Source organism: Pteropus medius, unplaced genomic scaffold (assembly GCF_902729225.1).
Source record: "Pteropus medius unplaced genomic scaffold, Ma_sr-lr_union100, whole genome shotgun sequence".
NCBI lineage: Eukaryota > Metazoa > Chordata > Mammalia > Chiroptera > Pteropodidae > Pteropus > Pteropus medius.
In genome coordinates this window covers 1,406,510-1,418,924 of record NW_024350924.1, presented here as the reverse complement: position 1 = coordinate 1,418,924, position 12,415 = coordinate 1,406,510, and the positions used below count along the sequence as shown (strand labels likewise).

Below are 12,415 nucleotides of genomic sequence, written 5' to 3'. Positions count from 1 at the left end.
AAAGGAGAAAAAGACCATGAGAAAGAAGGGACAAAGTAGAACCGTGAGGACCCGTTAAAGGCTCATAGAGCAAACCAGGTGAGCGACGGTGGCGGCTTGGACCGATGGGTAGCCACAGAGATGACATGTTTTGAAGGTGATCCACCAGGGCGCTCCGACTCAGCAGAGGTGAGACAGAGCAGAGAGAAGAAAGGGTGACTCCGAGGTTTTTGGCCGTTTTTTTCTTTTTTCACAGGGAGGGGCTCACATGGAGCCTAAAGTCTAGTCATAGCATTCTCGATGCAAAATGAATTATTTCCATATCTCTATATCATTTCTGTGTGTGTCTGTCTCTTCATTAATGTGTAAGCTCCTTTGACATCAGATGCTGTCATGTCTCCTGTAGCTCCTTAGCACGGTGCTTTGCACATTTATAGTTATTTAATAAATGTCTGCCAATTATAGTCAAAGAGTAAGAATTTAGAATCAATAAACTGGATGCCTATAAATAATCTGAAATTTCTGGAAATGTCAAGTCACCTAATTTTTCATATTAATAGGAAAGGCCTTATCCTCAATTTTTTCTCGCTGATGACATTATATGTTTATACCGTGCAGCACTGAATACAAAGCAGCTGTTCATTTTTCCCAATAATTCTAGATTTAAGTTTTTCTTGTTATGTCTTTGAATTTGAGATTAAAGATTTGTCCACTTACCAGATGTCAACATTCAATTAAATGAAACCAATCTGAATTAGTCTTCGTTTTTTTCCAGTGACAATATATAAAACATACAATAAACACTAATATTCATTTTGTTTCACTGAGGGAGATGGGAGAGCAGATATTGAATATTATGCCTGTGGATGTTCCCGAGAGTTGAAGAAGACACACCTAAGCTGTCCCATAAAACCAGGTTAAGGATCACAGATCTAAATTAAACATTCATAAAATTCTCAGCGTGTTCTCTGCTGCTAGGCTATCTGTGGATAGTTTTGGTAAAAAGAGTCTCCTGGTTGGCTCGTCAGACGTCCCACATGGGATCGTTGTTCTTCCAGAAAACCTCTAGACCACTGCCAGGCAGCCGACGCACAAGGGTCACTGTACTGACGGTGGTACCATTGGTCCAGTCCCCTGATATTTTTACTAACAGCTTATTATTACATAAATGAGTGTGAGCACACGTGGCTGTTACAACTTAACGCTGAGCGTGAGGTAATGTCTATCCCAAAGAATAATTAGCAAATGCTCAGGGTGATGTTCATTTATACGTGTAATGGAAAATTAAGTGGCAGTTCAAAAATACGCTGTGATTTGATAACCAGTACCTAAGGAAGAGTGTCGACTGAGCTTGGTCTCTACTGTGTACAAATTTTGAACGTTACCGAAAACTGAATAGATTTTCATTTGCTCATAAACATGAGTAGCCTGATCAAGGCCGAGCTTATTACTTTAAGGCAGTGCTTAATTAGCCTTGACAACAAAAGTGTAGGCATTGGATATCAATTTACTTGTACTTTTCTATTCTATTGCAAACACTGTTTTGTTTTGTTTTGTTTTGTTTTTTTAATTGACATACTTCTGTGTTCTGTGCCTCCACGTGGTCAAGTCTCAGAACTGAATAATATTCACTAATGATTTGCCAATCAGTTGCTTATGGCTATGCTGATAGCCTCTATTCCCAATTTATTTATGTAACAGATAACTTCTCTTTCAATTAGAGAATGTTAGTACTTCGGGTTTTGTTTAACTTGGAAATATTTGACTGCATTCTTACTAGTTCCTAATGAGAAATATTAAGTCACTAAACTATGTGCCACTCATTTGCTAACGTTCCATGCATGTCAGCCTGATGGCATGCCAGACGTCGTACATGTGAAAAAACAAACAGACCGGTCTGAATACGATGGTCTCTCTGAGCAAGATTCTCCTTTATCTGTGCTGATAGGAATTAAAAACGTTTGGGGAAAAAAAAGTGTTTGAGGAGGAAAGTTAGGCCCTTAACTAAAGCATGTAGTTTGCAATTGATCATTTCAATGAAAAGATCTCAACGTTGATGTAATATTGTCTCCGTGGGTACAGATATGAATAAGAGCCCTTTCTCTCAAGAAGATTCCCCAAATCATGTGACGTACTAGCAGGCGACAGTCTACAGTGAGATGTTAGGTGGTGAAGTGAGTTTTAGGCCGAGAAGAGAAAGGGCCAAGAGGTCATAATCCCCTCAACATTCCCATTTGAGTGTCACCATCGTCTGGCTGCTTTAGTGCCATCCCGGGCGATGCTAACGTAATCTTACGTCACGGTGTCTTGGTATAGTAGGAGTTGGATGAAGAAACGTGCGTAGAAATAAGTGGATGTATTCTCAGTATGGATGTCAGCATATTTTACAGGTTAAACCATCCTGCAAAATCTTTTGATCAAGAACCTTCTTCTGACATTTAGATTTAAATCCATATTTTCTTAGGGAAACATGTTATATGATTCTCTTGTCTCCGTAGGTGCAGGCATTTCAATGCTCTGTTGCCAGCTCGAGAGAATTAAGGACCCAAAGGCAGTGACAACTGACATATAGGAAGAATGGCAGCAATAAGTCACGCTACAATGTGTAGGAAAATAGGAAGCATCCCTACCTGTCCTTCAAATGGCCGAGAGCTGTACACTGGGCAGCAGGAGAAACTGGTTAACCTTTTACTCCGAGGAAGAGCCCTCAGGCATACGTATGGTGAATGCCATGAGACTGATAGTATTTAATAGCTGTTACGCATCTCAGAAAAAGCTACGGTTGGTATAGGAATAATATTGATAGACAGACTGTGGCTCCCAGGGATCCTGGGGAATAAAACCTGAGCATACCTCACGTGCTTCCTATGTGCTGGGCCGGCTTTTGTTGGAAGTCTCATCGAGCAGTTAAGTGAGCAAAAGATGAGTTAAGAGACTGGGAGGAGCAGACCTAAGGAGCTTGTGAAACTAAATACCCTGCTGAGCTCCTTGTCCATTCAGCAGCTTCAGTAGCTGAGCACTGGGCCCGATCCTTCACCGAGGATGTGGAAGTGGGATAAGAGCAGGGCCTGCTCCCCAGAATCAATGGCTAATTGGAGATACAGCACAGGAGCACGTGCCGCAATAAGCGGCAGAGCCAGGGCCATGATGTTAGTGCCTGACAGATGACTAGAAGGGACAGAGAGAAGGGACGCACATCTGGATCGGTCAGGGAAGGTTCACAGACGGGGCCCGAGTGGAGCTTTGGCGACGAGGAGGTCAGGGTCATCAGAGGAAAGGTGAAGGAGCAGGCTTCCTGCGCGAGCAGAAGTTTGGGGCCGAAAACGAAGCCAGGAGCCTCAGCGGGTGTTAGGAAACTGGCCCGAGGGAAGAGAATTTGGGAAAATGATGGAAGATGTGAGAAAGGCAGGTTACGGCCAGATTATGAGTCGTCATGAAATTCAGGTCAGGCATTTGGACTTCAGAATTTAGGAAAAGGAGCAACGAATCTCTGTTTGCAGGGAGACGCTGAGAGGCAGCATTTCACATGGAAAGGAAAGGAAGTCAAAACCAGGAAGACCAACTGGGAGGCAGCATACTCTGAATCTGCGGGGGTGGTTTGCAAAGAGAATGTGGGAGTTACTCAGAAATGTGAGAGGTCGAGCTAGATTACAGGGCGGAAGCTTCTTTTCTGGATGAGTGGTTTCAAACAAGTTAAATCAGAGATAATGATTTGGTTGTACCTCACGGCAGTGTCATGAAAACATTTGAAATCAGACTAGAATTCAGGTCTGGGGGCCAAGGCACATCCGGGAATCTGTTCCATTCACTGCGGGGAAAGTTCAGTTTAAAGTGAAGCCAGCAGAGGTGCCAAGAGCTAACCACGGGAAAATAACTACCATGTAGTTAAGATAATAATGCTTTAGATAAGATTCTAGAAGATTCTAAGGGTAGCTACTCGACATGAATGCAAATGCTTATAAGGCTTTTTAGGGTTAAATAAAGCTTTTAGAGTAGCTCATGCACCATGTGTTTGAAACAGATTCAGGTCCTTTGGTGAGGCATTACCCATATCACCTCAGGAACATTAGGTATTTTAAGATTAGAGAGACGATCTGATCTAATATGTCTACCTATTGTTGAGGTTGTTTAAATTGCGTTTAATCGTGCTTTCATTGATTTCTTATTTCTTCCTTCTAGAGCTAACCTAACTCCTATATATTTCAGACTCTTCGATTAAATCACCTTCATTAGAAATTAGAAAAGAAGAAATAGTCTTTTTTTATTATTTGATGGGTAACATAGTCCCAGGGAGAGAATCAAGGATGGATGCTTAGAAGACAGTTCAAGGAGAAAATTCTAATCTTTGCCAGAAGTAACATGTAAAATGAGGGGTCCTGATTTAATTTCTCACAGACATGGTATAAGAATCTTGTCACCAGATTTTCTGCCAATAATAGAGTTAGGTGTGTGGCATTTTCCTCATTAAACTAGAGACGGCATCCTCCTCTCCTCTCTAATAGTGGGTATATCATGGTCTCAGGGAAATGGAAAAAGATACCAGTTGTATCGTATAGCAATCAATGAATTGGACAGATTGTAAAATGAGTTGTACTAGCACGTACCACTGCATTTCAAAATTAAAAAACGCGATGTGGAACGTGCAGCGGATTGGTAAAGAACTTTGGTTATCAACAAAAATAAACTTCAGAGTAGCTTGAAAGAAAATATGTGAGACTCCATGAGAAAAGTGTCAAGAATACATCGGTGCACGTGCGAGGGCTCCAAGGTTATTGTTGCAGGGAAATCTAAACCCTCCTGATTTTTTGGGCAGCCTCCTTGGGTGGCATCTAGAAGTCCCCTGTTCTCAGGTAACCCAAGGACCCTTCCCGACAAGAGTATTAACTTTTGGAATAAGTCTGTGGCTCTCAAATCAAGCAGTGACCCCAAAAGAAGCAGATCATATTAGAAGATTCTATGGACTTATTCCCAGTTCGCTTAGCCTGCCTTCACCTCATCCTTGATTATCGAAAGCTTTCTGTTACAGTTTAGATTGGGTCCAGGTACAAGTAACAGAAACTGCCAAACCGTTGGCATAGAGAGACATTTCTTTCTCTTTCCCATAAGAACCCGAAAGCCGTCAGTCAGTGCAGGGCTGTGAGAAGGGCAGGTCATCTCTGTTCCGTGAAACCTTCGGTAACCCAGATTCCCTCAGGCTCACGCTCTGCCATCCCTACGGGGGGCCCTGCCTTCTCATGGACCACGATGGTAGCTTTTACACTCCAGACAGCAGGATGGATTAAAGAACCAAAAAAAAAAAAAAAAAAAGGAGGAGGGTGAATGGATGATTGGGGTGGGGAGGGTGCGGGCAAAGGGGTGTCCCACCTGCCTTGCCGGGAACAGAACCAGAAGCTGCCTTGTGATACTTTTGCGTATATCCCAGCGACGAGTCCTTAGTCACATAGCCGCACCAACCTGTAAGGAGACTGGGAACGTGGTCTCGCTTCTGGGCAAACATGGCCCAACCAAATACTCACTTACACGGATGAATGGGAAAATAAATACTGGGAGAAAATTTGCAGCCGCGCCATCTTTTCCCTTGCAATGGCACCGTGCTCTCAGCGGGCAGATGTTATGGCTGCTGTGGAAGCACCTGCCGCGGACACGCAGGTGAGAGCCTGGGGCCTGCATCACCTGGGCCCTGGCTGGAAAGTAGCTTCCTCTCAAATGTGAAGGAGAAATAGTATTTGTACCTTTCTCTTTGAGTTGTTGTGATTAACAAATGAAATACTGAATATAAAACATTGAGTATGGCATCTCACGCTTTGGAACTTTTTGCTAAGTATTAGCTCTTATTATTAAAAGTCAAGTGAAAAGCTTTTGAACACCCAAGTGCCTCTAACTTGGGAAATATATTTACTTTCTTTTCCAGACATGATAAGATTTGGAATGATTTATGTTTTATGTCTAGAAATAAGCACGCGCATGCTTGGTTGTTGGGGGCGGGGAGGGTTCTAACAAATCATATGAATGATTTTCTTACATTTTCGACGGGCTCTGCGTGTTTCGTTGACACCACCCTACGGGCTCTCATTCTACTTCTTTATGTCAATTTTGATTTAAGTGTAATTTACATTACGGATTATGGGCTCCCCTTCCACTGATGTAACAAAGTGGGAATTCTGTGCCCCCCTTGGATGGAAGGGGTTCAGAGGGAGCCCCATGGAGCGGGTACGCTGTGCTCGCCTGCAAAGGGGCAGCGACAGCTCTGAAGTGCAGAACTCGTGTGAATCAAAATGTGAAAGCTTGGCCTGCTCTTCATTTAGAAACGGGGATAGGAGAGAAGTGGGTGAAAGCAAAGCTTATTTTGCAACTTCGATGTGACAATTGTCTTATGATTATAGACGACAAAATAGCTGTGTTGAGATGTTTTTTTTTGCCAATACCTAAATGTCCTTTTGCTTCTCTCTTTTTCTTTCTCTCTCTAAGCCCCTTCTTTGTTCTGTGGCTTCTCTTTCGTAACCCCTCCAGGCTACAGCTTTGTTCCCCCTTCTTCTACTCCTTTCTGGTCAGGTACTGCTTTACTGCTTTTATATGTCTTTTCGACTTGCTTCTGTTTGCAAATAAAATATTTTGGCTTCTGTGTGTGGCTTCTCATGTAGATACATCTCCTCACAAACAGTCCCTGGAGTCACATTCTCACCGTGCACTCTCCTCTCCCGTGAAGTCATTGTTTGTCATGACATCTCACTCCTCTGGTTCACGTGCGTGCCTGTGTTATATCTTTCAGCAAGACATTTTCTATTTTATCTCTTGGGGAGAGGCTGGGAAGGGATAGGGGCCGACAGTATAAAAAGGGGGCATGAAGCACTCTGTAAAATCATTAGTTTTCTTAAGGATCAGATATTTTAGTTGAGAAAAGCCAGTGTTTCTGTGTTTCCATTAAGAAAATAAATAGAACCAAAATCTCAACTCGTCTCCAAATATAAGAGTAAAATTCAGTGCATATCGCTTGACAGGATGACCGTGCCCATCAGTTTGCACACAGGCGTTTTGGTCTTGATTTCTGTGATTAGCTAGAGAATTTAAGGGTTGTTTACTTGACATGTAGGGGAGTACAGAATGGCCAGATAAAAATGTTTCCTTACAGATTTAAAAAAATTAAACTGTAAGTCCCAAGCGAATCATGGGAACAATTTAGAATTAGAAGGACCTTGGAGGTCATCTAGTAGGGACCTTTTATTTTCTAGGGGACAAAAATGTGGCCTAGAGAAGTTAAGAGACCTGCGCAAGGCCTCACGGTTAAGTCGATGACGGGGTGCACCCACTCTCAGAGTGGTGCCCTGGTGACGGGATGGCATTCAGTGAGGAAACTGTTAACGTGGTTTTAGTCCAAATAGTAAAATAAAATGACCTATTTGCACTCCCTTTGCAGTTCTGAAATCTACAGTATTGCTATTTGTTTATCTTGTGATCGACACCTGGGGACTAAAAAAAATGTCTGTCATTGCAGAGCCATGAGTAATAGGCAGAGATTCCTGTCTCCCGGTGGGCAGGCTCTGCCAGGGAGACACGGGTCGTAACTGCAGCTTTCTGGGCACTGGGGACTGTTAAAAATACAGACGAGTGGCATTTCCCATTTATTTCTTTTTCTCACTTAAATTCCTTCACCATTTAAGGTTTATAAAGTCCCACCAATCCCAGGTGAGTGATTCCAAGAATCACTGAACATATAATTGAAAACACTTTATAACCCCAAACAGCAACTAGTAGAGAAGGTAATATATAAAATGTGCTATGAAACACTAGAGATGAACAAACATTCAGTCCAGCTTGAATGGACTTTTCCAGACAGGGCAGGTGAGGGCAGGGGGTCAGTTAATGCCTCTGGCACAGTAAAAAAAACAAAAAAAAAAAACAAAAAAACCCGAATATAGAAGATGAACACCCTGACATCTCGTTTTTGATTACCTACTTCAGTAAAGGTTTTCTATAAGGCAGTGTTCGTTTGAAAAAGATAAATGGTGTTTGTGTGTTCTTTATGTGAAATCTGATTTCGGCTTCTTCACATAAGTGAAATTATATATAAAACGATAACTGAATTTATCCTCAAATAGTTTTAACAGAGAAAGGCTAGCTGGGTGAAGAATACCATTTAACTAGAAGTGATGACGCAGTGTCAACAGGAGACTTTCCAAGCAAAAAATTTTGTTGTTTTGAGTATTAGTCAAAAAAGATTATGTGAGAGAAAAACATAAAGCTTTTTACCTTTGAGGTTCTAGTAAGACATAGATTTCTGTGCCATCAATAGGAAATGTATGCTAGTTGTTTTAGATTCTATCTCCTTAAACAGTAACTTAGATACTAGCCATTTTTTTTTTTTACAAAAACTTGTCCCTGTTTCGAAGTTATTAAGAATGCGAAAACAGAAAAATAGCGTTTAAACTTTACGAAGTGAACTTGACCACACCTGATTGACTTGACACAGCAATTCTGCTCCTTGCTTTCCCGCTCCCTGTCATCGTCACTAGTCTGCACCGAAATCATGGCTGTGCATTTTGATAGTATCGAGAGCGCTTATTACCTGATTAGATCCTTACGGTCGTTAACCTGCAAATCAATGGACTCCCCGTCATTTCTCCGCAGTGTTGAGTCCGAAAGTGCTAGGCATCGCCATCGCTCGCTACGACTTCTCCGCAAGAGACATGCGAGAACTGTCCTTGCTGAAAGGAGACGTGGTGAAGATTTACACGAAGTTGAGTGCCAACGGCTGGTGGCGAGGAGAAGCAAACGGCAAGGCGAGTTTTCCCCCTCGTGCGTGTGAATGAAGGGGACGGGGCAGTTGTCGGCGCCCACCGTGGTGCTGACGCGGGGAGGCCCCTCAGCTGTACTGCAGCCTTCACCCCCGACCCCTGAGCCCTGAGCGCCTCGGGACACCGGTGGTGATTCTTACCGATCATAGGAATTCAAGAAAAATGTGCCGAGGGAATGCGATAGTGGCATAAATGAGGTTCACCTGGGCGAGTGTGACGGCTTTCTGTTGGGACAAGGGTTGAGGAGCATTTCAGTTCTTTGTAGTCCCTAAGCCTTGAGCACATGCTTTATGTGTAGTACAAAATAGCCGTGAGAGCTGTCGTCGAAATCGGAAGGAACGGGACAGCGTAGCTCTGTCGTTATATCCTGTTCTGTTCTAAAGCAGAAGCAGGAATCATTGAGGAGTAGAGACCTGTTTGACACTTAATTTACATATTTATTTGTGTGCCGGCTGATTAGAACATTGTTTAAGCTTGTTTTACTCCTCCGTTTTTATCACTCAGTCAGGCTCTAGGAGTAGTTAAAGCAATCTTCCTCACCTACAGTGGGTATAAAACTCCAGCTTAACCAGGGTGTAGAACCCTTTAAAAAAAGATGCCAGACGCAAAGTCACGTTGCAATGTTGGCTGCTTTTCTTTTCTAGGTGGGCTGGTTTCCATCGACATACGTGGAAATGGATGAATAAACTCTAATCCTGCATTGCACCCTGCACCAGAAACTTCAGCAAAGGGATGAACGGAAGCCGGCACGACATCATGAGTTAACTGAAATGTTTAAAAGCTGCATTTTTGGCTATTCAGCATTCTCCCTCCTCAGTCTCAATACTGAGATCTAAACATGCTGGTACTGACAGATCATGGCTTGCCTAGAGCGGGGCAAGAAGCAGCCTGCCAGTCTGTCATTGTCAGGGACCAGGGCAAAGCCAAAAGCTTTTCTTCCCAAAAGAGCCCTGCAAACACACTGGTCTTTTTACTTCATTGAGTCAGACATCATAAGTGTCCACCATTAGTAAGTGTTTACTACGTATTTACTTACTTCTCATGTGCCAGTCACCAGAATTTTTGATGGTACAAAGAAGCAGAAGTTTAATTTTGCTTCTCCCAGCACAAAAAAAACAAAAAAATTGGAGCTCCTCCCTTTGGGCAGTCTCCTGGAAAGGTCCCGCATTACTTGTCTTAAATGCCTCGCAAGGTGACTCATTGCCTGGCATACACTTTTACCTCCAGATGTTACTCGTGATAAAATATCAGAGGCAAACGCTCAGGTTTGCTTCGTAAGTGATATATCCCAGAGGGGTTTTAATTATTCATTTGATGTCCTCATTATATTTGCAAATCTCTATTTTAAAAAGTACATAAAAGAGAGTATCTTCACATTCAATCTTCACAGCCTTCATGATTTCATAGGGTTATTTTGGAAATGTAGTACTTCCCTTTATGAAAAATCATCTTGGCCAGGTATATTACAGGTAGTTGCAAGTAACCTGACTGAGATGGCATTGTTTACAGAAACAGATCAAGAGCTATAATTTATATCAAGTCATTTTATAGAAGCAACATCTATTAACACATGTCTTTTCCTCTCTCTCCCCACTAAAAACACCTGGGACATATGTGCTGATTCTCATGTTTTCCTGGAGTAGTTACAGTAGCACAGATGACTTGTTGAGGATTTTGGAAGGAAAGCACAGCAGGGTCCTTAGTGTGTTTCTGGGACAGGAGCATCACTGCGACTTTCCTGGTCTCATTCAGTGTGGGCTCCCAGCTTCTCACTGAGGGTCTCCCCAACAGCAGGCCCTTTCTGGGTGTGTGTTAACTGGCGGAAAGATCAGTTTTGCAGTGCATTGATTTTATTGACCAAGTCTTCGCTTTTTACGTGAGGAGTTGAAATTTGTTCTTCCTGTGACACACGGAGTGCCCAGTCAAGACAGTCAAGTTTCGACACTGACTTGGCCCCTTTCCTGATGAAATATTTTTTTCCATAGCAGAAGTCATGTTCTGGCAAGATTCAGAGAGTGTTTCATGTTTGAAGAAAACAGAACATTAGAAGCATTAACTTAATAGAGCCACACTAGGAACGTTTAGTTCTGAAATTGTGGATCGTCTCTGAAATGTGGTAGGTGTGGCCGCCCGCTCCCCAGCCCACTGGAATGCCCAAACTTAACATTCAGTGAGCGCAACCCCCTTTAGAGACCCTCATGGACTAGGACTTCTCAAATAGGATAGATTCAGGACCTTTACCTCAGAATGATGTAAACTGTGATTGTGTTTTAGAAAAATTATTATTTGCTAAAACCAGTTAAATTTTTGTACATGTGTAAATGATCATGAAAATGAATTTTATAAAATGTTCTGTACAGTAAAATTATACCCTCATGGCGTACTCCTGGAGTGGATTTTGCCTATGAAGTCTTATCTGCGATTCTGTGGCTGGGGAGTGTTGTGTCTGTTACTGTCAGCCAAACGTTGTTATGGAGAGAGTAGCTTCAAGAAAATTGAAACATACCTGTGCAGAGTATTGTAACTTGTATTGTTTCTTTTATTGTTATTTAGCCAATAGACTCCCTCCCTTGCAGATGGTGTTTGGTCTTCCAGTTGCATTTCATGGACCTAAGGGTTTCCTAGCAGAGGATAAGAGAGTCTCTTTTCATGATGTTACTGATTACGTCTTTGTCTACGTTTAATCCTTTGTTTTGGAAACTTTAAATGCTGCGGATTTGTGTAGATTTCTAATACCAAAGACAGAAGTTAATGTTTTTCCATATACTTCGTCTCGCCTGTATGCAGCCCTGCGTAATATGATGAATTAGAGTGGTATTTCACGTTGTAATATTTTGTAAATATGTCAATACAATAAATAGTTACTACTTGCATTAAATTGATTTCTTGAGAGCCGAAGACTTTCTGTCGAATGATTTCTTAATTCGACATTCAGTAGGCGCCCCCCCCTTATGGGCAGGGGAGATGTTCCAAGACCCCCAGTGGATGCTTGAAACCTTAGTATTGAACCCCATACATATGATGTTTTTTTCTATACATACATACCTGTGATAAAATTTAAATTATACATTAGGCACAGTAAAAGATGGACAGCAATAATAATAAAGTAGAATAATCGAAATGATATACTGTAATAAAAGTTATGTGAATGCAACATTATTATGTAAAATAAGGATTACTTGAACACAAGCATGCCGATTCTGCCACATTCGATCTGATAACCTTGATGGCTCCTACGTGATTGACAGGCGGAAAGCATATACAGTGTGGATAAACTGGACAAAAGATGGAACAGGACTGTGTGAGTTTTCCTCACGCTACTCAGAACGGTGTGCGATTTAAAACTTATGAATTGTTTATTTCTGGAATTTTCCATTTAACATATTTAGACTGTGAGTGACCAGGCGTAACAAACCATGGGAAGCGAAACTGGATAAGGGATGACTAGTATATACCAACCCCATAATAAACATGGGAACAGAAGCCCTAATTTTGATCAAGTTAGGTCAAGGTTGCTGCCTAAGTTACCGACAGTGGCCTATAAGCATACTCAATAGTTGCAAATAATATCTATTGATATGCTTGCTATGTGCCACACACTGTTCTAAATGCTTTATGTGCATTAACTTACAAGAACCCCAGAG

The 12,415-nt window shown here is 42.0% G+C and overlaps 1 protein-coding gene across 2 annotated transcripts in view; it reads left to right on the top strand.

Annotated features, from left to right (window-relative positions):
- The window catches only part of VAV3 (vav guanine nucleotide exchange factor 3), a 310,644-nt gene extending 298,975 nt beyond the window's left edge, over window positions 1–11,669 (top strand). For both annotated transcript variants that reach the window (XM_039841025.1, XM_039841026.1), the window contains 2 exons: window positions 8,605–8,756; window positions 9,416–11,669. In XM_039841025.1, coding sequence (XP_039696959.1) covers window positions 8,605–8,756; window positions 9,416–9,457 — 194 coding nt within the window. In that variant the 3' untranslated portion in view covers window positions 9,458–11,669. The remainder of the gene's footprint in view (window positions 1–8,604; window positions 8,757–9,415) is intronic.
- Window positions 11,670–12,415: the final 746 nt, after the last annotated feature.